This window comes from Aethalodelphis obliquidens, unplaced genomic scaffold, assembly GCF_003676395.1.
Source record: "Aethalodelphis obliquidens isolate GAN/ISIS:26980383/991018 unplaced genomic scaffold, ASM367639v1 scaffold65, whole genome shotgun sequence".
NCBI classification, from domain to species: domain Eukaryota; kingdom Metazoa; phylum Chordata; class Mammalia; order Artiodactyla; family Delphinidae; genus Aethalodelphis; species Aethalodelphis obliquidens.
This window is the reverse complement of record NW_020838009.1, coordinates 8201435-8229242: the sequence shown is the minus strand read 5'-3', so window position 1 is coordinate 8229242 and position 27808 is coordinate 8201435. Positions and strand designations below refer to the sequence as shown.

The following is a 27808-nucleotide window of genomic DNA, read 5'->3' as shown; positions in this document are numbered from 1 at the left end:
CCCAGGGTGGCTAGAGGGGTTCACGGTATAAGAGAGAAGGCAAGATTGATTCGGCAAGGTTTGGCTGGTGATGGAGGGGTTGGGCTCTGGGAGACTGGCTGGGAGGAGAGAAGGGGTCTCCGACGAGGTATTTGTCCTCGGGGAGGAGGAAAGAGTTTAAGGAGCTGGTAAAGGTTAGGAGTAGCTGTGGAAGAGGATGATGTCCAGGTCACAGGTAAGGACATCACTTGGGAAAGCTTTGGATGTGTCACAGTTTGGGCCAAGGCTTTATCATTATGTCCTCAGAGTTTGAGAAGCCTCCAAGAATAGCTGGGATAGGGGATTGGGAAAGCTGGCTTTTGAAAAGTTGAGTGGCCCTGGGGCAGCTCAGAGCCTCTTTGCCACTCTTTTCTCTCACCTCTAAAACGAGCTGCTGGTGTCTTCAGCTTGTTAGCAGGTGTAAGGTCACTAAGTACATGTGCTTTCCTTGGTTGCTTGAGCTGTCCTCTGTCTGAAACTCACTTCCCTTCCCTTTCCCAGCCAGTAGAGGACTCCAGGCTCTGTCCCAGGGGCTGTCTGAGGCCGCCCCGCAGCAAGGTCAAGCAGCCAGGACAGACTTGGCCCGCATTATTCTCTGTAACGAGTGGGCGTCTGTCTGTCTGACAGCAGTGTGAGGGCAGAGTCCTTGGCTTCCTTGTACTCTGTATGGCCTAGGGCAGGCTGGCTGGTGGTAAGCTGGCTTCCAGGAGCGCTACCTGTAAGAGAAATGGATAGCGTTCTAGTCTCTTAAATCATCGTATTCCTCGGAGTGTCAGCTCCAAGTAAAAATGGGAATTGCAGGTGATAGCAGTGTACTGATTAGTACTGGGCACGCACTCCATGCCTATTAACTCAGTGAATCCCAAAATCACACTGACGTGGGTTATTCCCATTTGGTAGAGAAGGGAAAAGACACAGAGAGGTTAAGTACTTGACCAAGGTCGACATCTGGTGAGTGAGCAGACGGGGTTTAAACCGGAATTCGGACTCGGAGTAGGAGCACTGCTCGCTGCCGGTTGTTGGCTGCTCCGGTGGAGAGGTTCCAAGGTTTCGGGATCATTTATCCCTTCCTATCCCCGGCCCGAGGGTTCCCCACGTGGATGATCTCGCGGGCTCTTCCCGCTCTGACACCCCCGGGTCTGGCTCCACCCTCTGCCTGCCCGCAGTTCGGCCCAGACACTCTTCAGAGCCTCTCTCGTCGATGACAAGCTCCCGGCTGCGCCCAGGGCCGGGGCCCCGCGCCCACCTCCCGGTCCGCCGCCTTCCCGCAGAGCGCGCGCCTCCGGGGACACCTGTCCGCGGTCAGGGGGCTGTCGCCGCTCCTCGGCGCCGCCCGGCGCTCGCGGTGGAGCCCCAGCAGCCCTGGGCGGGAGGACAGCAGGGGACCTCCCGGGCCTGTGCACCTGCCCTGCATACCAGGAGGCTGCGGGCGGGCGAGCCGTGGGCGCGCTGCTGAGGGCGCTGCTGAGGGCGCAGCGCTGGGGGCGCGCTGGGCGGGGCGCCTTGAAGGGCGCGGCCGAGGGGCGCGGGCGCAGCCGGAAGCTGGGGCGGGGCGCCCGCGCGGGATGCGGTGAAGGGCAAGCTGCGCGGCGGCGGCGGCGATGAGTGCCTCGGCGGCCACAGGGGTCTTCGTGCTGTCCCTCTCGGCCATCCCGGTCACCTACGTCTTCAACCACCTGGCGGCCCAGCACGAGTGAGTGGGTGCGCGCGACGGGGGTCGGCGCGTCAGGAGCCCCAGCAACTTTTCAGAGGGGGCCGAGCCGCAAACTGCAGGGCAGCGGTTCGCCGGTCTCCAGGGCTCCCCGCGGGCAGCCGGAGGAAGGGAGGCGCCCGGAGTCGTGCGGGCCGGGGTTCTCGCTTAGGCTGGCATCCCTGACATTCGGCGCAATTCTGGGGGCAAGTGCTGGGCGTCCGTTCTGTGCCCGCCCCGTGCCAGGTATCCGGGGTTACAGAGGTCAATAAGGCAATGCCCCTAACCTTCAAGTGCCCAGGGGCAGGGGTGGGGCGGTACACACACCGACAACTTGGGAGCTTGGTCTTATCTCAGGCTGTGCCTTGTTCGTTTCGCATTTCTCAGGAACGTTTCCATGTATGCACACACGCATACTTGTCATTTCGTATTAATTTTAGAAACTGTTGTGAATGACTAGCAGAAATAGCCCAGAACTAACAGACAAAGACCTGGGTTCTAGGCCTGGCTTTGGCACTAACCGTGGGGCCCGACCTCAGTTCTCCTGTCAAATGGCCTATATTTGCATCCTATTGTCGGGATCCAAAAAGCCGTAAGGGCGCAGTGTTGTGTAGGATGGGCAGCGAGGCAGAGAGGCAGGGCAGTTCCATGCTAAGGAAATGGGTGGGGCTGAAGGAGGCCGCATATGGATTTGGTTCAAAGCCCTGCCTCTCCTCTGTGAGGGTTCCCTGGTCAAGCAATGGGCACCAGTCAGCAGCCAGCCTGCTCCAGCAGTGGGAAAGGTGCCAGACAGACCCCGGGGCCTGCTGATGTTTCTTGCTCTCTGCGGGGAGGAGGAAGTAAACCTGTTATGTGTCCCACAGCAGTTGGTGCTAAGGAGATTGCATCAGTCTGTATGCTGCAGACCCCCTCCAGACCTGCAGGCTGTAGAGAAGTGTCTGCCCACAGGGCGGTGACTTGCTCCTCTCTTGTTCCTGGGGCCACCACTTGCTGACAGCCTTATCCAGATGGCACCCATCCATACTGAGTGCTCCCTAGGCATGGGCGGTGACAGCCCTCGGTCTGACCCAGTCTTGGGGCACAACTCCTGGAAGAAGCATCTCTGGGCAGTGAATGTCACATGTCTGTGAATATAGTGCATGGAGGACCCTGCCCTCCTAAAATGGCATTATGGGCAGTTCAGCAAATATTTATTGAGTACAGATTCTATGCTTGGCACTGTTCCAGGTGCTGGAGAAATAGCTATGAACAAACCACAAGAGATTGGGGAGGCATGTGTTGAGATAGACATCAGCACAGAAAGTGGGGCGACATGAGAGTGATGGAGGGGACTGGTGGTCAGGGAAGGCTTCTTGGAGGAGGTGACTTGAGCTGCAGCAGGTGGCCACAGGAAGATCTGGGGACAGAGCTTTCCAGGTAGGGGAACAGGGAGCAGTGCAGGGAGAGGGATGTGGCTGGGTGCTGGGATATTTGGGAGGGGGGGCAGTGCAGCTTGTTGAAGGATCACATGGCATGGAGAGGATCTGAGGATGACTGAGATTTTGGCCTCAGCCACTGGGAGGATGGTGATGGCATTTACTGAACACATGGTGAATTATGTATTGCTGTGTATTGTTGAGCACATTGCTAAGCCCTGCAGAGTTTGGAATAATTGGTTCCAACCATTCTTCCTGTCCTCCTGCAGGTTAAAATCCCAGTAGCTTTTGATTCCTCCCTCTTCTTTCTCCACTCCTTCCCTCCAGCCCTCCCACTGTCTCCTTCTCTCTAATTCCCCGGGCTGGGCTAGCATGTTTCCTCCTTCCTGTTCCCCTGGCACTGGCCCTCTCTGGCCCAGCCCATGGCAAAGCCTCCCACGGGAGGTCCCCTTCCTGCCCCAGTGCCCTGTGCATTTCTGCCTCAGCCCACCAGCGCAGCCCACTGTGCTGGTGCTTCAGCCACACGGGACTGTTCTGTGCCCCTAGGACACTCCTTAACTTTCCCACTTCCTCGCCATTGCTCACACTGTTCCCTCTGACGGGGATGCCTTCCTCCCTGTAGCTGACTGTTGAAGCCACACCTGTGCTTTATGGCCCAGAGGAAAATGCCACCTCTTCCTCTTCCAGGTCCCTCCAAGCAGATGTGATCTCTCCCTCCTCTGAGCCCGGCTGGGTTGTGCTCTTCCCACAAGAGTTACTTTCCTGTGGTCAGAACTTACCTTCTCAGGCCATAGCTCCCCTTAGTATTGTCCTGCCCAGCACGGGGCCTCGTGCATAGTGGGCTATCCCGTTAAGTTTGCATTAGTTGACTTAGTTGAAGCTTCCTTCCCACCAGACCTTTTACAAAAGCCTGAAAAACAGAAAAATCAGATTAAGTCGAGGAGTCAGAAAAGGGTGGGATCTCTCTCTCTGTCACACACAAATACACACACACACACAAACACACACGCACACACAAACACTCTGCTCATACTCACCCATACATGACCCCGCTCAGTAGCTGTCTGTTCATGGAAGGGCATCAGTAACTCCCCGCTCCCCATCCCAAAACACACACACATTCCAAGACTAACAACATTTCCACCCTTGGGTTAGTGGCAGCCCTTACCCCTCCCCCCACACCCTGAGTCCCTGCTGGATCCATTTCTCCCTGTTCTGAGCAGGCCCTGCACTTGGCTGTCACTGGGAGACACAGGTGATCTGTTGCCCCAGTTTCTCTTCATTTTTTGCTCCTCCCCCAGAGGTGGAGAGCGTGAGAGGACACCGTGAACCAGTTCACACTGCTCTCTCATAGTCCAGAAGAGCACCAGCTGTGTGACGGTGCTGGCTGCAAGCCTAGGTCCTTGGTAGGAGCAGGGATGGGAGTTGTCTCCTGGCCACTACCTGTCTCAGGCTGTGATTAAAATGTCTGTCAGCTTACATCACACACTATCCTCTTCCCTCTTCACCGGATGCTTCAGCCCAGCATCATGTTCCTGACCCACATTAGCTTCCTCTTCCATCCTCTCCTCCTTTGTCTCATCCCTACAGGAGGAGCCTGGAGCATCCACTGATGTGTACCGCTAGAAACCTCCTATTTCAGTCTCTTGCCTGGTCACTGACATGGTCATCCTCATTCTTGTCATAGAACTATGTCATCCATTCACCATCCGTCCATCCACCCATCCATCCATCGTCCATCGTCCATCCGTCCATCCATCCATTCATCCATTCACCATCCATCATCCATCCCTCCACCCACCACCCATCGTCTGTCATCCATCCAGCTATCCATCCATCTACCATCCATCTGTCCATCCATCTACCATCCATCCACCCATCCATCCATCCCATTTCTCCTTCCTTTCTTCCTCTTCCTTTCCTTCCCTCCCTCATTCATCCATCAATTCCTGAACACCTTAAAAGAGGTCCCGAGGCAGACTTTCTGTGCATACTCATCCCGGTTTCTTGGAAAAGGTTGCACGTTCCCATACCCCACCCCTGAAGTATTCTGATTCTGTAGGTCTAGGGTGGCATTTGGAAATCTGGGCGCTGCTGATGCCCAGAGCCCACTCCTTTACTCTTTAAGTGGGTCCTGGGGCCAGGTGCTGGGGACACAGCTTTCCTGGACCTGGGGCCAGTCTCCTTGGGGTCCCTCTACCTGCAAGGAGTTGGATCACTTCCTGACTGACCTCTCTGACATTAGGGGCAGATGTCTGACTGGTGCCTAGCACCCATTCCAGCTGTAGGTGTGTGGAGCGAACTTCAGCATAAGTTCGTCCCTCAGATATTAGTAGGTATTGGTGGGCTGTGAAGGATACTTTCCAGAAGTCCCGGGGCATGTGGCAGACGTTATCCAGAAATCCTCTGTGATGGTGTGGAGGGCTCTTGGCCAAGGAGTGGTGCTTGCAGCCTCTCTCAGGGGCTACTGAGGAGTGTAGCAGGCCATGGGAGTGGGCCAGGTGGTGCTTTGTCTAGAACTGGATGCCTTGTTGGCGTGGAGGAGTGAGAGAGAGAACATCTCTTAGGACTGGAGGTAGCCTTCTGGGTGAGAAAGCTCAGAGCCTATTGAGATAGGTTCCCCCCATGTAGACAGGGATCTCTTTTTCATCCACAGTGCCTGGCACATAGGGGTGTGCAAGGCATTTTCCCTCAATATATTTTTTAATGAATTAAAAAACAGATGATGAAATGACATGATGTTCCTAAGGTCACACAGGGAGTGGCAGAGTAGGTACTGGACTCCAGGTCCCTTGACTGCTGACTCCACCAAGCCTCGTGCCCTAGTGCTGTCCTGCTGAGGAGGGCCTTTGGTCCCCAGTCTCCTTGGTGCCATGCCCTTTCCCAGGAGAAAGACCAGGGGCTGTGCCCAACGTAGCCTCACCCTGGCTTCCTGGGCATGGGGTTGCATGCTGGCTTGGCTTCCTGGGTGTTGGGGCGCTGGCATCATTCTGGCCTTAGGCCCGGCCTAGGCTCTTCCCTCCTTGGATTGGCCTCGTCCTCTGGCCCCTTTGATTATACACACAGCCTGTGGCTTGTCCACCGAGAAGGTGTATGTAGTTGTGACTCCTGTGTGTTCCCTGGAGCTTGGTCTGAGGGTTTCCAGCTGGTCCTGAGAGAGGAGGCAGATTCAGTGGTTAGACCTGTCAGACACTGGGAACAGGGCTTGGAGGAGCAGGTGGACAGAGGCAGCGGGACAGCAGCAGAGGGCGCTCGGACACATGGTTCACCCAGGTGGGCAGGATGACAGGAGAGTGAGGACCTCGTACCTCTGGTCCCTGAAAGTCACAGGGGCAGCCCAGAGGGGCCCAAGTGCTGCGGATAAACTTCATGAACTCCACAGTGCTTGAGGGATAGGCAGAGGCAGAGCTGCGAGAGAATGCATTCAATAGCCAGGGAATTCCATACACCAGTGTGTTTATTTTGATAAGTGACCACCTCCCTGTTCTGGTCGTTGCAGTTCCTGGACAATTGTAGGGGTGGCTGCCCTCATCCTGTTCCTGGTAGCCCTGTTGGCTCGTGTCCTGGTCAAAAGGAAACCACCCCGGGACCCACTGTTCTATGGTACGTCTCCATGGGAGGGAAACACTTTGTGTCCACTTAAGAGCACAACACTGGGGCCTCAGTCTCTTTCCCTCTGTGGCTGTGAATACTCTGAGCCCCCTGGTAAAGCGGCGGGAAGGGTGGGAGTATTTTTGTTCTCCTGTAAGCTAAAGTCTCTCCCAGGCTGTGGACCCCACCCTGTCGCAGCTGGGAGCCTGGTGGAGGGAAGGTCGCTGCCAGGGCCAGGCAGGACACCCCTCCGTTCCTCTCCCCTGTGCCCAGCCATGCTCTGACCTCTGACCTCGGCTCTTTTACCAGCTCCTTCCTGGCTTCCTGCCTTCAGCCTGCTGTTTGCAGCGCCCTCCACCTGGCAGATGTGGCCCTGGCAGCCACGTGTAGGAACATAGCCATATGGAGCCTCAGTTTGCACATTTGTGTAATGAGGAAAATAATAGTATCAATACTTACCACGGAGGGTTGGTACCAACATTAGATACTAGTTGTAAAGTACTTAGACCACTGCCTGGCAAGTACGCTTGTATGTTAAAGGAATAAAAACACCACTGATTGAGCACCTGTGGTGTGCCTGGTGTGACTCTGACCGCATTAGCAGTATCATTTTATTTAATCCTCACAACAAATGTCCTCCCTGCACAGATGAAGAATCTGGCTCAGAGGGTGCTAAGAAACATGGTCAAGGTCACAGTTAGTGAGACAGCACTGACCCGCACACTTTCTCCCAACTTGCATGTAAAAAATGCTGAAGCTTAGAGAAATGATGTAACTTACCTAAGACCTGACAGCCGGTCAGGAGATGAGCTGGGCCTGTCTGAGTTCAAGGCCCCACTCCACCTGCCTTTGATCTGGCCTCTGCCCCCCTCTGCAGACTGGTCTCCTGCTGCCGTCTTCCCCCGACTCCCTCCACACTCCGTGGAGCCCACGCTTAGCTGCGCTCATGTCTCTCCCAACTCCTCAGGGTTGAGGACCCTTGCTCCTACCCCCTCAGCCCTCTGTCCTCATGTCTGTCACTGCAGCCACAGGGCCAGACTGGAGGGCAGAGAATATCCTTGCCATCTCTGACCCAGCGTCTGACACTCCTGTTGGCATCGGCGATTGTTGGTAGAATAGCCGAATGAGCATGTGCTGAAGGCTTCCTCTCCTGGGAGACACGCAGTGGCTGATCACCTGATGGCTCATCGCTGTCAGTGGGATCTGGACCAGAGGCCTGCACAGAGGCCCGGGGAGGCAGGGTCTACAGGGCCGGGCACGCGTGGGCCTTCTGCTCCTTCTGGGGAAGATGTAAACGCAGACTCAGGGCAAGGGCAGCTTCCCTTCTCTGTGAGTTAACCTTCCCCTCTCTCCTCTCCATTTCTTTTTTCACAGCTGTTTTGATATTCATCATCAGATTTTTCTACCATCCATGCCCATCACATAGTTTGACACCGATTTGTTACAACTTGAACGTGCAGCTTTATTGACAAACTGCCACACGCTAAATTTGATCACTCACTGTTAAAAAAGTGTTATTCCTAAGCTGTGTGTTGCTGGTAGTTTTCAGCCCGTTGAGGAGATTCTCACAACCTTAGTGAGATTCTCTAAGATGCTACGGCTTTCCTTCTTTAACATTCACCGGTTCCATCTCATATCCATTTTTTAAAAAAATCACTGGCCTTTCTTCTTAAAGCCACTGTCACTTGCACGTCAGCCACTGTCTGTCTTTCGGATCTCCAGTGTGGGATAAGTGCGTTGGACACACCGTGAGGCAGACTGCTTGGTAACCATTGAGATGAATGATCTCTTTTGAGTCCATGTTTTAAACCTGGGCGTCACCTCTGTGCTTCCTTGGCCACTGGTTAATGGTTTTGTTCCCGCTACCCAGGTGGGATGCAGATGTGGCCCTGGCAGCCACATGTAGGAAGTGGAGGATGGGTGGGGCAGGCTGGTAGAATCCTCTGGGACAGTCAGTGGGTGACTTTGTCACTCGCTACTCCCTGGGTCGGGGGGTGTCCTCTCCCAGCTCCACAACACGGGCAGAGATCCAGCTGCGTGCACAGGAGGTACGTTCTTTTAGTCCGTATTGACAACGTCCACAGTATCTTCTGGAAAACATGAAAATAAATCATTACTGGCGAACGCCAGGCTCTTAGGCAACGTCCCCTGAGCTACGGCTTTTTGAACTCCTGCTTTCTTTGCTCTAGTGTATGCAGTTTTTGGATTTACCAGCGTGGTGAACCTCATCATAGGACTGGAACAGGACGGGATCATTGACGGCTTCATGACATACTACTTGAGAGAGGTACGGGGTCGGTAGCGAGTACCAGCCTTGAACTAAAGGGTCTGCGACCCCAACAGCATTGCTCGAGATGGAAATCCTTTCGTTTAGTGTAAGCAGGGATGACACACGGTATTTCATTTGCTGCCATAGACACAGGACACTTAGTCACGTGGAAGGTGAAGCGGAAAGTTAGGATTGGATCATGGGAGGCAGTTCTCCTCGGCGTTCGGTCTTACAGCTCCTTCCTCACACCCAACCCACCACCTTTCCCTTTACTTGTATTTAATATAAATGAGGTTACTTTAAGTGAATCCAGTATCTGTGTATCTACTGTTATTAATACACTCCTCTCTAAGAAAGCTCAGGTCAGTCTTAAATGTATAAAGCCCCAAACACTGAGGCAGTTAAGAAAGCCATTTGATTGTGAGGATGAACATGCACTCCTCCCCCCATCACAGCATGATAGACCTACCTGGCACCTGACAGAGCTAGTCCTTTTTCCTTATTTTATGGTGTGATGAATCCAGCCCCAGAGAGGTTAAGTAACGTACTTAAGGTCACACAGGAAATAAGGAGCAGAGCTGGAAGTGTAGTCTTCATCTGTGTTTCAAACAATGGGGAGCTTTGTGTGCAAGCTAAGGGAGTTTGGATTTTGTCCCGCATGTGAGGGAAGATGTTAAGTCAGCGAACAGTGCAGTCAGCTCTGAGAAGGATGGGCTTGACGGAAAGGGTCGATGTCATAAGCTGGGACACCAGTCAGGAGGCTTTTGCAGGGCCAGCGAGGGCATGAAGATGGCCCAGACGGAGGCCAAGCATGGACAGTAGAGAAGGACGGACGGACTTCAGAGAACTTGGGCGGCTGGAATGAGTAGGTCTCGGGGATGAGTTGGGGACAATGGGGAGAGTAAGGGCTGAGGTGCCGTCCTGATTCCTGCTTTTGGAAGAACGCTGGTGTTATTCAACTGGAGAGGGACAAAAGGGGAAATGCAGTTCCACAGATCTTCGGTGAGCAGACTGTGGGGGTCACAAGACCTGCTTTCTCCCTCCAGGAGCTAATGTGGCAGTGAGATGGCATGGTCCTAGGCGCAGAGACGGAGGCTCACGCCAGGCGCAGCGCGCACTGAGGAAGAACTGACTCTGGGAGCACTCGGGGGAGCCTCAGCGAGTTGGTGACGCTGCCCTCGGCTTTTTTAAAAATGGCAGTGGCCGTGGATGATAAACGTTTTCCAGATAGACTAGGGGGTGGAGGGCATGCCAAGGAGAAGAGACAGTGTGGGCAAAGCCTTAGAGAGAAGGGACTTCCCTGGCGGTCCAGTGGTTAGGACCGCGCTTCCACTGCAGGGGGCGTGGGTTCCAGCCCTGGTCGGGGAGCTAAGATCCCACAAGCTGCACGGCACAGCCAAAAAAGAAAAAAAAAAAAGGAGGCTTAGAGAGGAGAAACAGCATACGTCTCCCCACTGCCAGCCTGGGGCACACGTGTGCAGGGATGATGCTTAGTTCATCTGGGGACGTGTGGAGTTTGAGGTGGGTAAGGAACATCCTGGCAGGTGTCCCAGCTGGCAGGGCTTTGCAGCTGTTGAGCTCGGGGAGGAGAACAAGGACCATCAGAGTATAGTTGGTACCTGAAGGTCTGAGAGGAAAGGAGAGGGTAGAGAGGAGAGGGCCGAGGGTGGAACTTTGGAGACCGTGGCCAGAAGATCAGGAGCCTCTGAAGTGGACTGTGAGGGGACAGGCGAAGAGGCAGAAGGAAAGCCTGGAGAGTGCAGGGCCACTGAGTCCAGAGCGGGGAGGTTTCAGGAAGGAGGCAGCCGCCTAGAGGGCCTGGAGGTTGAGCTGGTGAGGGTGGTGAGACAGGGTATGAGATGGGGGGCTGGGGTGTAACTGTGGGAGGGTCTGCAGGGCCAGGCTCAGGGACCCGGCTGCCATATAAGAGGAGGTGGGGCTTGGTCTTGCAGCCACCAGTAGCTTTGGCAGGTTTTTGAGCAGAAGAGTGACATGTCAAGAGCCAGGGCAGCGGTGAGGTGAATCGGAAGGAGAGGAGAGAGGTAGGAAGACCATGTGGGAAAGGTCCAGTGAGGGGCACTGAGGGCTTGAACTAGGCCATGACGAGAGGGAGGGTTGCCTGGGGTGACATTATAGAGGTAAAATTGATAGGACTTGCCAACAGACTGCATAAGAGAACAAGGAATGAACAACGACCCTGTGGTTTTGACCTGGGTAAGTTGAATGGTGTCGCCATGAAAATAGAGAGGCCAGGTGGGGCTTGGTTGAAGGGGGAAGCCAATGAGTTAAAGGAGGTAAGGTGAGTTTGAAGGGCCCACGGACCAGACAGTTGAAGATACCCATCAAGCCACCAGGAGAGGTCAGCACTGGCCGTGAGAGCCAGGTGTGTACGCATCAATGGTTAAAACCATGAACTTGGATAGTATTATCCAATCAAATCATGTCAGAGAGAAAAGATGTGGGCCAGGCATGGGTACTGAAGTATGACTCACGTTGTTTCCTCCACCTCTGTGATTTTCACTTGATGTGATTTTTGAGGCAAGATGACAGAGAGCAGTCTTTGCCCCAGGGGAGTGCAGAGCTTCAGAGAATCCCCTGCTTGGTTGGTTGACTGATGGGCTGGTTGATCTGCTCTGTTCCTTGTTGTAGAAAGGATTTAAGGCATCTTAGGAAAACATCTGAAACAAGGCAGGAGATCACAAATGTGGGAGAAAGAAGAAAGGAAAGTGAGTTGGAGCCAGAATAACACTAAAAACCTAGGCAAGTTTGACAGTGATTGTACAGTAGCCACCTAGAAACATAAGCACCTGGGAAAGGGAAATGTCGTTCATCATATAATCTGTGTTTATAAAATTAAAAATTTCTCGGAAGTATAGCTCTTCTTGGTAGTATAGTTTCTGCTAGGAATTAGCTGTGTGACCTTAGGCAGGTCAGGTAACCTCTTCCAACCTCTGTTTGCTCATCTGTAAAATGGAGTCAATCGTGTCTATCCCATAGTGTTGTTGGGAAGGCTGAACGAGGGGTTGGGTGTGAAGCTCTGAGTATAGTGCCTGCCGGTCTGTGCCTGCACTGGGGACAGAGGCGGGGGAAAGGCGTGCCTTCCTCACACTCATCCCAGCAAGCCTCTGGGTCAGGATGAATTTTGAAGGTCAGCCAGTGGCTCTGGTCAGCAGGATCTTCCCTGGCCACCCCTTCTGCCCAGAGCCAAACACCTTTAGTCACAGATTAGACTTGGCCTCAGTGAGTTCATCATGCGGCCAGGACTGCCTGTAACGCCATCAGTTTTGCATCACTGTGCACACCTGTGTTGACCTAGCATAGGCTAGGCATTCTCTTAATTCCACTCCGTGTGGCAGACCCTAGTTCTGGCGGCTCCAGGGTAAATGTATATTTTCATGTTTCTACCAATTGTGTAATTGTATGGGATTAAGAATAGTTTCATTTTAGCAGACGAAGATGTCCTGCTGCTTTATTTTACTTTCAATACAGGTCTGGTGTTCTGTGTTGAAGTGTCTGAGTCATATTTAAAGTGGACTTCTGTTTAATGCTTTCCTTAGGGTGAACCGTATCTGAACACGGCCTATGGGCACATGATCTGCTACTGGGATGGCTCTGCTCATTATCTGATGTATCTGGTGATGGTGGCAGCCATAGCCTGGGAGTAAGTCAGTTCGCCTGGTGGGTGTGCCTTTGTTACCTTAGCAATCGATAGGCGGGTAGGTAAGGAAAATGGATGTATAGAGGCACAGACACAGGCAGGTACACATGGACATGAATCTAGGGTCTATGGAGACAAGTTAGACATGGCTTTATTTTTCCTTGTGTCACTGCCTTTCGAACATATGCCTTTGGATTTCTCCTCTGCCATGATGGACAGCTCGGGCAGACCCCCTAACTTTCTGATTATGTTCTCTTATAAGAGCAGTCTCATTTTCAGAAATTAAAGCCCAGCACATAGTAATTCAAAACTTCAAACTCCTATCAGTTCAGAGCTCTTTCCCTCCAGTTCAGGCTTACCCCTGAAGCTTAGCGGCCTAGCGGCCTGCTTTGAGGCTGGGGTGCGTGGTCTGTCCCTTGATTCCTTCTCAGCTTGCTCTGCGGCTGGCTTCTCTGGGAGCATGTGTGTATGTACATGGGTTAAAGGAAGAGGGGCAGAGTCTAACACGACAATTGCTGTTTTCTGGGAATTGGTAGCCTCCGTTATGACATGCTGGCTCTGTCTTGTGGGGCACATGTGTGGGTTCTTGGAGACCCCTACCATAGGAAGGAACCTCTGCATTACACTGGTCCCTGAAATGAGCAATGCTCTCTCAGACTGAATTTGTGTGACTCTCCTGCCCATGGTGGTACACCCACAGCTTCTTTCTGCTGGGGCCTCTGCAACCCAGAAGGCACGCCCTTTGGGGTGGGGATCCTTAAAAGATGGCTCAAGCCCAGCTACCTTCCCAGGCCTCCCCTTGGCTCCAGGTTAGAGAAAGCCGTGCATTTTGCCCCACACCAGGTTGAAACTCAGCTTGACCAACTGTCCTGTGCCCCTCCCATGCCCTCAGTCATCCACTCAAGGACAGTTCCAACTAATTTCTGGACTTTTCTAGGCCCCCCCCGCCCCCCCGCCCCGGCCCATCTCTTCATGAATGTTCCCAAGCTCCAGGGAACACATCAGGTATTTCTGAGAATGCTCAGGCTCTGCTTGCTGCCAGGAGTGGGCCAGTGTTTCTATGGTTCGGTTAGCATCCAGTTGGGGAGGAAGATTCTGGTCTGTCCCCCTGCTGACAATCCCAGTCACTGTGAACGGGCCTCTTGGGATCTGATGCATGTGGCTTGGGGGGTAGGGCAGGGCAGGAAGCACACAGTATTCTCCACTTCTCTTTCCCGTCAGAGAATCTCTTTTTGAATTTCTCATGGCCCCTTATGGAGGTGACTGTCAGTTATCAGTTGCAAACACTTTTTGTCAACATTGCCTATTAAGATTAGGGGTATGTGTCTAGCAGCTCCTTCAGAACATGGGGTAGGTATCACTTATTATACTTATCTCTGGGGCTTTAGCTAAAATCCTGTGACACCAGGGAAAGTCCACTTAACATCCTACTAATAATGGTTTAAAATATGGATCCAATTTTCTGTGAACCTTCTTTTTACTTTCATGCTGTGAGTTTCATAAGTAATAGTGAAATGCAGGACTCCTTTGATAGTGATGACCATGGTATGGTTTAATAGATCAGTGTAGCAAGCATAATTTCCTATTCAAAAGGACACAAAGAGGTTCTACAGCACATCACATATGGAAATGCAGTTTGATCACCAGGGTTCCTTGTATTTGATTTATTGCTCTTGATTCAGTACATTTTGGCTCATGTACTTTACTAGTTAGAACAAAGATAATATTGTGGAGCATCTTATACTAATAGTATTCTAAGACAAATGTGTTAAGTCAGGATTTTTTTCATTACAGGGAAAGTTATAGAACCATTGGCCTATATTGGGTCGGATCTATTATTATGAGCATTGTTGTTTTTGTGCCAGGAAACATTGTAGGTAAGAAACTTTATCTTAAAGTTCATTTTCCTTTTCTGAAACAATAGGAATTGTTTTTAAATAGGGAAGCTATTTTGGTTGTAATAGAACCAAGAAATTCCAAGTATACCAAAAAAGCTGTTTTGCAGAATTACTCCTTTTCCCTTCCATCTCACCTTCTAAGAAATGCTTTTGAGCAGTTTTCAGAAGTGTACACTGAACAATTAGACTATCTAATATCAGTGTTTCCTGACTTTTAGAAGGATCTAGTGGGGTAAGTATTGTGTTTGTGGCTACATTCAGTGTGAAAATATTTCCTACAACTCTTTGTATTATATATAACTCTTGACACACCATGGGAACTTGATAAATGTACTTGAAAATTAAGATTCTTGAAAGCTAATGTAGAAGAGTTATTTATGCATGCAAGAAATCAGGCTATTATATTGTCTATTTTTAAAGTACTGTAGATAGGGCATGCCTGTTAATAAACACCTAATAATTTTAAATTGACCTGTTTTTGGTCTCATTAAAAATACTGTCTGGCCTATATCAAAATTTTAGATGACTTGAGACGGGGAGGTGTTCTACATGTTGTGTTTGGATATACTTTTGACTTTCTCTTTTTTTCTCTTTTTTAAATAGGGAAGTATGGAACACGCATTTGCCCTGCTTTTTTCTTAAGCATACCATATACTTGTCTTCCTGTCTGGGCTGGTTTCAGAATCTATAATCAGCCCTCAGAAAATTATAATTATCCCTCAAAGGTGATTTTATTAAGTTAAATGTAACCTGTTCTCAGACTCGCAGGGCTCACTCATATCCACTGGATACTGGACTGAACCATGCCTCCAGGGATGGAGCCTTTGGAGCATTCGATCAGTGTGACTGTGCTGATTCTGCAGCATTGGTTCACACCTTAGTTACGGTGGCCAGAATGGTCTGTTTCTGCGTGAATAGATCTGCTTTGATTGGCCAGGCCATGCTTTTTGGAACTTCCTGTGCCAGAGGTTGCACTGGCTCTTCCCATCAGATTCCGCATTAGTGTGTGGAGCGTGAGGTTTGTCTGGGGCTGTTAACAGCCTGGAGTCTGAGCACCTGGGTACCTCTTTCAGAGATATCTATGCACTACTGCCCCAAAGGGAGGCTGGAGATATACTGCTGTTCCAGGTAGCACACACAGACATAGGGTCCGATTACCAAGAGATCCAGGCACATGGAGACTGGCTACAGGACGTCTTCTGAGACACCTCCCTTCCATTCACAGCCGAGGTGGTCAAGGTGAAACAATACTGGCCGGGCAGGTACTCTGTTAAGGTCTTCATTTCTAAGCTAGTGACATTTTTCTAAGTTTCTCTTCCTTTCATAGGTATTAGATCCTTAAGCAAGATCCTTTAAGCAAAATTGATATATGAAAATATGAGTTACTAGAGATAATCAGAACACGATTCTTCATTTTACAAAAAGACTTACAATAGAATTCATTAAAATACATTTTAATTTACAGACACTTCATTTGTAAACATTTAGACACATGCTATGTAAACTCAGCTTGGCACATTGACAACTGGTACTCCCTTACACCCTCTTGAGGAATGAGGTGGTTGTTAAAAAATAAGCGAATAGTAACCATAGCCTTGGTCCTCACTCGGCTCCACGTCAGTGTATCAACACCGTTCCGTTCATGTTGTAAGACACATAGACTGTTCATTTAAAAAAACTGTTAAAACACAGTGATGGCCGGGGAGAAATAGGCATTGTCATACAGTGCTGGTAGGAACATAAATTCAGAATCGCTCTGCAAAGCCACCTGGCAGTGTTATCAACCTTAACAAATCTAACTTTTTAATCTAGTAATTCTACTTCTAGGGCACTATCCTAAGAAAATCATCAGAGATGCTGTCAAAGATTTATGTACAAAGTTGCTCATCATCACATTAAGTGTAACAGTGAAAATGCCTAAATGTCCAATAATCAGAGATGTGGCACTTCCATGTGATGTTGTTTCAGAAGAATTTTTAATAATGTGATAAAGTACTGATAGGTAGATAGTGAGAGGCAAGAGAACAAATGCAAAATTGTTTATACATTATGTCCTAATTTTGTGAAAAAATAGATGTAGATTATACATCATACATACATATGTAGTACAGTGTGTGTGTGTATCTATATATATAACTATATATATGTGACTGGAAAATATAACAACTGTTAATAGAAGTATGATGGGTTAATGGTTTATTTTTTAAAAATGAATATATTTTACATTTATAATCATAAAAATGCTTTTTCAAAAAAAATATGGCCTCATAGAGCCAGAAGGGCCCTTTGAGATCACCTCGCCCAGTCTCATTTCACAGATGAGGAACTGAGACTTGAGGGGAGAAATTATTTTCCTGTTGCATGGCTAGTGGTTTTGAATCCTCAACGTTCTCTTATCACCCATCGTCATTGTATCTGTGTTTCAGTAGATCTCAGATTATTCTTTGGCACCTTGGGCCTGCTCATTAGTTACCAACTCTACTTTAGGTCATTCAAGAAATCCAAGCGAAAGATCTGCTGAGAAGACCATGTGATTTAATGTTGGTTGTGTGTCTCCTTCTGGCAACTGGATTTTGCCTGTTTAGAGGCTTGGTAAGCATAAGAGATCATAATAACATAAAGTATATTTTTAATCAGATTTCCTAGTGCACTAACAAAACATACCTCCCATTAGAGCCTGGAGGCCTGGACCTGCTTCCTGACTCTCCTACCCTCACCCCAGACCTCTCCTCCCAGAGGGGTAGGTCCCTTCTGGGCTGCTCCATACCACCTCCTTCAGGTCCTTGGATCAAGCTCTGTACCTGAAAAATTAGCCATGAGTCTCATTCTCTTGGTTCCTTTGACGTTTCTGATTTGAGTATCTTTGGTAAGGGTGGTAACTTAAGACTAGTCAGACTGTGGCACAGAGCATCCATGTGTTCTCAGGAGTAGGGAGATGGGATTGAGGAAGGGGTACCAGAGTACAGTGTTAGACTCCTGGCCATTTACTAGCTGTGTGGCCTTGGAAAAACCACTTACCCTCTTTGATCCTCAGTTTCTTCCTCTGTAAAATAACAGTACCTACCTTACAGTACTGTTTGAAGATTAAATGAGAGGGCCTTATACCTAATAAGCGCTCAGTAAGTGATTGCTCTTACTATTTTTATTGATCGAGGATCCTTCACAATATCCCAGTTGCATGGTTTATTCTCAGTAGCAATAAATTTGAGCAGCCAGAATTATACGGGTAATTATATTCAGCTTTAATGACAATTACTGTTCTAAGGCTGCTGGCATTGCACAGCAGTTGGGGGGCAGAGTGGCAAGTGTAAACTGATGCAGCTGATTCATTGTTTTGGGGCAGCTAGCTGGGTCAGGGTGAGTAGCCTTAAGAGCTGTCTCCCTCTTTGGATCATCAGAAACTTCCTGGAGCAGAGTTGGCTAATAGGAGTGGCATGGGGAAGGGAAGTAAAGGAGAAAGCAGGGCCATAGGCTGTGCTCGGACCACAGAGCACTGAAACCATTCTTTGTTTAGTTTGCTGTAATTCCTAACGTCAAAAGAACAAAAACAGCAACAATAAAAATGAGCCCCAACTGTTTTCTTGCATAGCCATCTCCACTCCCCTGTGCACATGAGAAAAACGTGTGCATGGGCGAGTGTGTACCCTTTGGTAGGTGGGGCTTTTAGGTTGGGGCCCATTTTTACCAACTCTGCCACTGACGTGTTCATGTTATTTAGGCGGGACAACATTTATGGTTAAGGACACAAGGAATGGTACCTGAGGGAGGTGACTCAGAGGGGACCCAGTAATGTGCCAGAGAGACACTTTGTCTGTTCTGTGGCCTAAAGTCTACTCTGCCGTGACTAAATCTGCTCTGCCCTCTTTCAAAGTGGATATAGGAGGTGGCTTCAGGGAGGACCTCACTTTCAAATCATTATCCTTTACTGCCCCCAAAGGCCATTTACTCTGTGAGGCACTGGAGATAGGAGGATGCTATTTCTGAATCTTGCAAAGCACAGTTAAGATGAATTTGGTATAGAAATGTACTTTTCTTCCTGCCGGGAATAGTTGGTGAGTTATTCCCAGGAAAAGTGAAACTGATGATCTAAAGCAAGCTGTGCTTTGGTTAGCCAAACCTAGACATTTAAACTGAATACTCGGAAGATCCCAAGAACAGGGCATTAGTTTCCATTTCCTTCTCCACTATTAACCTCTACTTAATCTCTTCAGAGTAAATCTGTAGAATATTTATTTTCTTTCCCTTTTTACTGATGAGCTTCTAAAATAGCTTTTGTTAAACAGAAAGCAGCTTGTGACTAAACCTGGCACGTTTAGCCTTATCAGCAAACATAAGAACCAGATGTGACTGTATCTTTATAATGCATTCATTTTTGTTCGTAGATTGCTTTGGATTGCCCAGCTGAGCTCTGCCGATTATATACGCAATTTCAAGAGCCCTACCTAAAGGATCCTGCTGCTTATGCTAAAATCCAGGTCAAGTAGTTATGAAGCCTAAGATTTTTCTAAAATTAATTTTCTTTTTTTTTTTAAGAATGGGAAAATGTGATACCATGTAGGAAATAGGAGTTAACGTTTTCTAAGGCAAAAATGTTAATTGATGAAAATGTTGTGCTTTTCGTAAGGCCAGACTATTAGTTTACTGATGACGTTATTTCCCTGTTCAATGTAGATGCTGGCGTATCTGTTCTATTCCGTCCCTTACTTTGTGATGGCGCTCTATGGCTTGGTGGTTCCTGGATGCTCCTGGATGCCTGACATAACACTGATACATGCTGGAGGTCTAGCTCAGGTACTAAGAATATGCTGTTAAGAAAGTTTATTGGGGATGTGGCTGTCATTGTTGAGTGTCTAAAAAATATCTCTGCTCTGTGTTTTAGGGTTGGGAACAGTTATTAGATATGTTGTGCCCTTTGCTTTACAGTTCTTTGGAAGACATTTCTGCATTATTTAAATCTCATAATCTGGTAGGTGCGCCATTCAGTTATACAGATGAGGAAACTGAGGCCCAGCAAGGTTAAATGATTTGTTCAAGGTCACATACCCAGCAAGCGGCACTGCTGTTTCCCAGTCTCTGAACACCACAGCTACTAAAAGAGAATTGAGAGCTGTTATCATTAAGATGTCTATCTGAATTTAAGATTTCACAAGTTCACTGTATTGTGCTACACAGGACCAGGGAAACCGGTTTTAAAAAAGTTCTGCTCCTGGGAAGCTGGGCCTGTCATCCCATTCCTCCCCTCTGCTACTTAGCCAAGCCTCTGGCCTACAGTAGATGTTCAGTGAATGCTTACTTCATTGAACTGGGAATGAAATTATCTATGGAATTATCATTCAAAGCACATTTTTATAAGATAACAACCTATCAAAACAAATTGATCTTATGAACAAGGAAGAAAATTATTTTGTTCTTTTCTTACTGTAAATTAGAAAACCCAAGTGAACTCATCTTTTAAAATCATTATCTTTGTCCCGCTCTTTTTAAGCAGGCATAAAAATGAGGTTCATCCAGGAACTCTAGGCATATACAGTTAATTATACTTACGGTATAATTATGATGGCAAAAAGACACACTAGAATTTACAGGGTTTAAAACCAGTAACAGCATTTATGGGTTAATACACGGGGCTCAATCTTTGCAGTCTGAGGTACTTCTTCTTAACTATAGAATTAGAATATAAATATCAAAAAAAGTTGATGCAGTATTCAGAAGTAGTGGTTCCTGTCCTTTCCTTGAAGGACATAAGGAAAGAGAATTAGTATGTACCCTCTGCAGACCTCTGAATACCTTATTTCTCAGGCCTTGGTGTGGGTCTTTATTTCCATATCTTTCAATACCAACTATAAGGTGATGACTTTTCATTTCCCATCTTTAGCTCAAACTGTTCCCAGACTCTTATATTTAATTCCGAACTCCTTCTTTTCACTTGGGTGTCTTACTGACATCTCAGATTTAATGTCTAAAATAGGACTCCTGATCCGCCCCACAACTTCTCTTTCATCTCCCCATCTCTGAAAATCCTGGCATCCAGCAGCTCAAGTCAAAAATATGGAGTAGTTCTTTACGCTTCCCATTCCCTTACCGTCTACATGTAGCCCATCACTAGGTCGGGTTAGTTCTCTCACCAGACTAATTTGCAAATCCACCACTTTTTTACAGCTCCACTGCCACTACGATAGTCTGAGCTCTCATTACCTTACTTCATGCAAGGCAAGCCATGCTAAGTGTTTTACTTACCTATTTGTGTAAAGACAGACAGGCTGTGTGCTCTGCTGGAGTAGCAAATACCCAGTGGTTAAAAATAAAGTTTTATTTATTGCTTGTGCAAAGATCATGTGGGATATTTTCAAAAGTCAGGCCTGGCACCGACCCAACTGCAGAGGAGGCTGATACATGTGGTCTTCCTGTCTGCCTCAGAAGAAACTGTGTGAACACATAGCATCATCTCTGCAAGTTTTTCAAAAGCCTCACTTAAAGATAAGCAGGCCGAGACCCAGGGTAGTTACTTGCCTAAGGTCACAAAGTTACTAGAAGAGGGATATAAAATCCCACCTGACTCCAAAGCCCATATTCTTCTCTGTTGTGTTATCCCTCTCCTCATGCAAACAACTAACTATGCTCCAGAATCCTACAGCAGAGTAAGACTTTGTACGTGGCATGTAGGAGTTAGAGGACCTTCTGGGAGTGGGAGGCAATGACACCTGAGCTGTGGGCTTTACTGGCTGAATAGACTTCAAAAGACTGCGGAAGCGTTTAGATGTTGGAGTGTGCCCTGGTTAGAGGGTACAGAGGGCCTCCCACTCGCCCCACTCTTACCAGCCCCTTGATTAGATTGTTCAGGGTTCAACATCTACTCATTACCCGTGTGCTCTGCCTGCACAATCCAGCTTCCTCTGCATGCCATGTACCTTGGTCTGCCCCGCACCAGGCCCTGATGCAGGAACACCGAGTGTCATCAGCTAGGAGGCTGGCAAGAGTGAGGCCAAGTGTTGGACCTGGTCAAGTCTCAGGAGACAACTTGAGAACTAGGCAGAAGACCTAGGCCAGGGCCTAGCCATGTGCACAGGGTCAGCAGAGTCAGGAGGCTTAGGATGGTCAGAGCTTGGGGGCGAATGGGTACTTAAATCTGTAACAGTAAGATGAACCCTACCCTGTACCTGCTGGTGAGGCTAAGCTTGCAGACAGGCACCTGTGACTCCAGCCAGGAGGTTCTGGGAAAGGCAGTGTGGATAGCAGAGCGGCTGGCAGCAGTAGTGGCAGTTTCAGCCATACACCAGGCCTTGAAGAAATCTCTGGTCTCATCCATCACTGCCCAATTTGCAAAGGTAGCCTGAGGCTGTCAACTAGATTCTATCAATGTCAGAAGGATGTTTCTCCCAACCCAACAGAAGAATGGTGTAATCTGAGAATTATGTGTCTGACATTCCCATAACTCTTAGCTGGGCTTTAATATCTACCTATTCAGAGTGTTCAGCCTAAGGAAAAGTTACAGATCATACTGCAACAAAACAGTGCATATGAAGCGAATACTTGCTCACGAAATGAATTCTCATCTTGAGAGGATATCGGACACATTCATCATAGAAGCTCTCCATTACCTTGATTAGCACCCCAAGCTTTCTAAAACTGCCATTCCTAATTTAGAAGCTTTATGTATTCATGATCCCACTAACTTTATCAATGCTTTTATTGTAAGATCTAGTGAACTCCCAAGAACCTGTGACTTAATAATAAGAAAAAAATCCTTGAAAAACTTCTTGACCAGTACAAGTCAATGGAAAACATGGTTAGTAGTTATTAGGTCCCTCATTTCAGACCATTTAGGAATCTGCCAAACCTGCTGCCTTCAGAAATCAAAAGATAAATCAAAAGGTAAACTAAAATGCAATAAAACCAGGACACATTTTACACCGAAGAGTTCCACTGGGGACTTTAACCCAAGGGTCTTTTCATATAAAATTAAAGTTTCAAGTCTAATTTGAAAAGTATTACAGGCTATTTAGATCTACTTGTTAGCATTTTTTAATCAATTGAAGAATTTTTCTCTGCTAAAATATCACTGAAAATTAAAAGAAAAGATATAGTTAATATGGTTAAGACCATGAGCTCTGGAGGCAGACTGGTTCGAATCTCATTCACTGATCACTTCAGTGACCTTGGTCACTCACCTCTTTGATCCCGTTTCCTCTTCTATAAAGTAAGAATAATAATAGTACCTTTCTCATAGAGCTGCTGTTAAGGATTTTATGAGGTAATATGTGTAAAGGGCGTAGAGCAGTGCCTGGCACATTATAAGCTGTGGGCCTCTTTGTTGCTTTTGTTAATGTTGTTGTTAGAAGCTTCCCAGTAAGAGTTCGGAGGAGAAATGCCTTATGTTGCTCAGAAGATACATTAATCTGTAGCTGTGTGTTGTGTATAATTACCTAAAAATCAGAGAAACTGGAAGAAAGCTCTGGGACAGATTCACAGTGGGTTTGGCAGGGAGCCTGCCATGCCATCCAATTAACAGCTCGCAGCCATGGAAGCAGGAGCAGTTCCACTTCAGTCAGGCAATGCCAGTGCCCCTTCCCACCTGCTGCCTCAGACTCTCCCACCCCCTGGCTATGCAGGTGCCACATACTTTCTCACAAAAGGGTCTGGAGGCTCATCTGTGGATAATTTGGTTGTCAAGAGTTGACTCTACTGGGGGACAAGTTTTATTAAGTTTTTTCCTTTATGGAAGCCTTTAAGAAAACCTGAAAGTAAAGGTTTAGGAAGAACATGGATAATTGGGATACTAAAGCAAATCTCATTTTAATCATTTGCTTCTGATGTGATTCATCACTAAACATCTTTTTTAGTATTAAAACTAGAGCTTGGGTTTAATGTCTTTTTACATGCTTGTTATCCTTTGGTGGAGACAGTCTTGAAATTGTCAAAAGATCAGCAAGGGAATCTAAAAACAAAGGGCCCCGGTTTTCAAGCAAGTAGAGTACCAGATCATGAGCAAGCATTTCACTTGGGTTTTGTATCTGTCTGTGGAAGAGCTCCATGTGCTTGGCACTGTCCTAAGCACTTGACAAAGATCAACTCATTGAACCTGTGTAACAATCCTATGAGGTGGACTCCTGCTTTTCAGGTGAGGAGCCAGAGGTAGTTACATACCTAACACAAGGTCATATTGCTGGTTTTCGGTGAAGCTGGGATTTGACGCTGTCAATCTGGTTCCAGATTCAGTGTTCTTAACCACAAGACTATGGCGCTCAGAAAACCCTAAGAAATGGTAACACGGTTCTAGATTAGCTATTTATACCATATCAGCCAAATAACCTGGCTACTGTCCCAATGTTCACATTAGTTTTTGCCTATAATATTTATGTGGACACACAAAACTCTTTCAATTCTCCTTTCTGGAACCAAGATTGTGATTTTTAGTCAAATTCTTTCCAGGCTGTCTCTATAGGAAAACACAGCTATTAAAATTTAACCTTTTTCTTTGACTTTATTGCCTCATTTTCCATCCCAACCATCCATTCTTAAAAAAAAAAAAAACCCAAAGTAAATCTCTTAACTAAATTTAAGGTGAAAAATGATTTAGAATGAAGTAGAAGAAAAATTATTAGGGGCTCGACCTCACATCACTGAATTTTGGAGAAATTTCTGGGACCCATAACTTGAACATGTAATCTTGGCCATGTGTCAGTTCAGCAGCACTGAGGTCACCAAGCCACCAGATCCTACTAGCACAGTGCTCATGCTGAGCTCTTCAGCCCTGTCATAAGGAGGTCTCACGTGCTGGTGGGAAAATCACCCAGGAGACACGGTGCAGCCCCTTAGCAGCTATGTGCTTGGGAAGGAAACCCTTCTCAAGTGAGACTGAGGGTTTTCTGAAACTTCAGCACCCTGGAAACTGGACACCATATGTCTTGGGAGGAAGCTATGGTTGGATTGCTCACTCAGCTAGAGGTGAGGCCACTATAAATACACCCATTAGAACCATGAGCAGTACTGGAACTGCAGAAAATTGGCCTCAGGCTCTTTCTCTCAATTACATACCTCTTTTGATTAGAAATGCAATCATCTTTGCCCCTTGTTAAACAATTTTGAAGCAAAAGGCCTACTAAAATAGGTATAAAAATAGAGAAATGCTTTGTAGAAGCTTTTTTGTATTTTGACAGTCACAAGACCATTACTGTTGAACGTTTATTGAGCTCTAAAAATGTGATAGGTGCCACACAAAACATCAGACACAGTACCTGCCCGGTGGGCTTACAATCTAATCTAAGGACACGATCATTTTTTAATGTTGCCATGAGTTTGCTGTTTGTGAAAATGAGGTATTAACTGCACCGGTTAGTGCAGCAAAAAAGCCTACGAAATCAGACTCTTTAGCAGGTTCCCTATGCAAGTAGGCATGATTGCTCATATTATTCTCTCAAACTATGGTCCGCATTTCCCCAAATTTGGTGATTTTTGAGATGTGTATAAGTGTCTATAAAGATAGACACCAAATGCACATTTCTTAAAACCATGGTTCAAATCTGGCCTCTAGTCCAGAAGAAAAAATTTAGTTACAATATTCAGAAAAATACTGTTATTCAAAATAGGCCCTAGAAGAAAATAGTGACAGGGGCCAAGTTCCTGTTCAGTGTTCCTAGAATGTCCACAAGAGCAGCTCCTCAGGGCAGCCTCTCAAATGCCCTTTACTCTCAAGGTGTTTTGTCTTCATAGCCCAGAGATGAAATATTTAACGTTTGCTGGGTTCTGTTTGGGCATGTGCCCCGGGGGAGGTGTGTTTGAGGGCAGAGCCCTCTCAGTGCCTCACAGATCACAATGCAGACAGACGATTCCTGCGTTGGCATTGGCGTTGGTCCCTGGGTCCTTGGCAACACACCACACTAATTTAATTTCTATCTCCAGAAAGCAGCAAAACTACCAGAGGCCCCCAGAATGTATCAGTAACTTGCAAAAATGTAACCTGTTAAAATCTGTCACTGATACAATCTGTATACATACTGCTTATGAAAACTTGTCTTTTGCTCATCATAGTAAAGTCAAGTGCTAAGTAACACTTTTATCTGTGTTAACCACTTAGCAGAATAAACTGATTTCATATGGAAGGAAATGTAAGATAACTCATATGTATTTAAAGCAAATTATTTAGTTTTCATTCTTGTTACTTCTGTGCCTTCTTTAGATTATAGTATCTTCTGTCTCTTCACTTTGATCCTGATGAACTAAGTCACCACTTACTACATTTAGATTCCCAATCCTTTGTGTATATCTTGAATTTCAGTAAGATATGAAATGCAGACTCCAGGACTGCATTCTGTAATGATACAAGGATCCTGAGGAAATACTTTCACAGAAGGCTTTTCTAATAGATTCCCCTGTGCTTACGAAAAGTATCAAAAAAGGCCAACTGGCACATTCTGAATGTATGTTCTCAACAAGTAATCTAAGTACAAATGGGAAGCTCTTGCCTTTCTGTTTTGTAAACTCAAATTATGCTGACAAGCCATACTTCTAAATAATTTGATTTGAAAAGGTTGCCTGCATGTATATTTGCCATTTTATAAAGAGCAACCAAATCCCTACGCCCACCCTTATCTTACAAAACAACCCTTAGTATTTTTTAAGTTGCATAAAAAAACAAATATGTGAATAAATAAACAGACAAATGCATAATGAAGGCTTTGAGCTCTTGCTCCAAGGAGTAGGTGAAAGAACTGATAAATGAAGCTGAGGCCCTCTCTCAGTGCTTCTCTTTAAATAGTTAGGCTAAAAATATTTTAAGCTGTCTAAACTCTGTACTTGCTTCATTTTAATTGGAACACATTTTGTGAGCCACAACTGAGTTCCTATATAGGATATCTCCAGAAGGTAAATCAGGAAAAAGCAGATTTTATTCAGATTTTTTGTCAAATTGAGCCACTACTGTTTGGTATGGGGGTACTAGATGCGTTAAAAAACAGCTAGCCTGATAAAGACGTGCTAAAGGTTTACTTTATTTGAAAAGTTAAGTCAAGAATAGCCCTAAATTCAATGAAATACTGAAGACGATGGATTGTTTGCAAGTCCTGGTTTTGAGGGCACAGGAGCATGGTCTGAATGAACCATTCAGAACTCATCGTGCATCCAACTAAACACAAAATTCATGCTTACCACCCCCCCCCTTTTTTTAATGCCACAGGCTCAGTTTTCTCACATCGGTGCTTCTCTTCATGCTAGAACTGCTTATGTCTACAGAGTCCCTGAAGAAGCGAAAATCCTTTTTTTAGCATTAAACATAGCATATGGAGTTCTTCCTCAGCTCTTGGCCTATCGCTGTATCTACAAACCAGAGTTCTTCATAAAAACAAAGGCAGATGAAAAAGTTGAATAAAAGCATTATTTAATGTTCTTTCTCTCTAGATTACTGACTTTTGTTATTTTGGTACCAATATTTGGTCCCATTCCACTCTCTTCCCATACAGGAACATTTAAGAATACATAAATTCTTGCTCCGTACTGTATATGTGAGCTATCATAGGAATTATGTGGATAAATTTTCTTTTTTTGAAGGAAAATTGAAGTTATTCAGAAAGCTTGTTTAAAGAAATATATTTCAAGTTATTTGTGAATAAACTTGACCACCTATCTCAATATTCTGTTTGCACACTTTAAATATAAGTGAAAAATTACAATTTAGCTCCTATAATAGTGAGCATGAAAAGGAAACTGTTCAAAAGTGAAAATGGTCTATGCATATTAAAAATTTCAAAGTAGCAAATACAGATGGAGAAATATTTTTGCATATAAGATCTATATGTTTCATTATCAACCTCAATATAAAAGACAAATTATCAGAATATTTAAAAATGTTGTTTGAAAAATGTTTTCCCAAGGAAAGTATATTATTTACTGCTGTTTCAAAAATTGCTTTTACTGAAATTTTTCTGTGAGTCTAAGTAGCTAAGGAGGGATCTATAACTTTATCATTACCCTTATTTTATTGATGACTGGAAATGTTTCTATTGTATTTCTGTGTATATTTTTAATAAATTATTTTTGGTCTTTTATGAAGACAAATCTTACTAAATTTGAAACATTTTGTATATTTTTTTTCAGAAAAAGTTCTGTAGTCTTTACGCCTTTTGTTTTAAAAATCTGTCAGCTATATTTCCAGTTCAAAATGTCATCTACATTCTCATGTTTTAGTGTGAGCAATGAAGAGGACTTTTCATGAATTAATTAAATTTCATTACTTTTAAATTAAAATATTCAAAATTAAAAAGTACCTTTTAAGGA

At 46.4% G+C, this 27808-nt stretch overlaps 1 protein-coding gene and 1 long non-coding RNA gene across 4 annotated transcripts in view; one reads left to right on the top strand and one right to left on the bottom strand.

The window, feature by feature from the left end:
• The window catches only part of LOC113610871 (uncharacterized), a 27478-nt gene extending 3801 nt beyond the window's left edge, over positions 1-23677 (bottom strand). The window contains exons 1-7 of one of the 2 annotated variants that reach the window (XR_003429257.1): positions 19583-23677; positions 15698-15889; positions 11476-11661; positions 7495-8804; positions 6047-6274; positions 3903-4033; positions 398-734 (exon numbers count right to left, since the gene is read on the bottom strand). This is a non-coding gene — a long non-coding RNA (uncharacterized LOC113610871). The remainder of the gene's footprint in view (positions 1-397; positions 735-3902; positions 4034-6046; positions 6275-7494; positions 8805-11475; positions 11662-15697; positions 15890-19582) is intronic. The other variant, XR_003429258.1, reaches the window with a different exon arrangement.
• TM6SF1 (transmembrane 6 superfamily member 1) lies at positions 1267-27808 on the top strand. 2 transcript variants are annotated; one of them, XM_027089353.1, is made up of 10 exons: positions 1267-1711; positions 6623-6726; positions 8904-9001; positions 12541-12644; positions 14436-14518; positions 15143-15264; positions 17027-17131; positions 18922-19014; positions 19211-19330; positions 26712-27808. In XM_027089353.1, exons 1-10 carry the CDS (start codon positions 1620-1622, stop codon positions 26901-26903), a joined length of 1113 nt encoding a protein of 370 aa, XP_026945154.1. In that variant the 5' UTR covers positions 1267-1619; the 3' UTR covers positions 26904-27808. The 2 variants fall into 2 exon arrangements, with proteins under 2 accessions (XP_026945154.1, XP_026945155.1); XM_027089354.1 differs by lacking the exons at positions 15143-15264; positions 17027-17131; positions 18922-19014; positions 26712-27808 and having other exon boundaries at positions 1595-1711; positions 19211-19296.

Excerpts from the sequence above, each read along its gene's own strand:
- TM6SF1 (XM_027089353.1), top strand. The coding sequence starts at position 1,620 with ATGAGTGCCTCGGCGGCCACAGGGGTCTTCGTGCTGTCCCTCTCGGCC. Across the intron at positions 19,015-19,210 it reads CTGCTTATGCTAAAATCCAG|ATGCTGGCGTATCTGTTCTA; the intron begins GTCAAGTAGTTA and ends TGTTCAATGTAG. Across the intron at positions 19,331-26,711 it reads ATGCTGGAGGTCTAGCTCAG|GCTCAGTTTTCTCACATCGG; the intron begins GTACTAAGAATA and ends TTAATGCCACAG.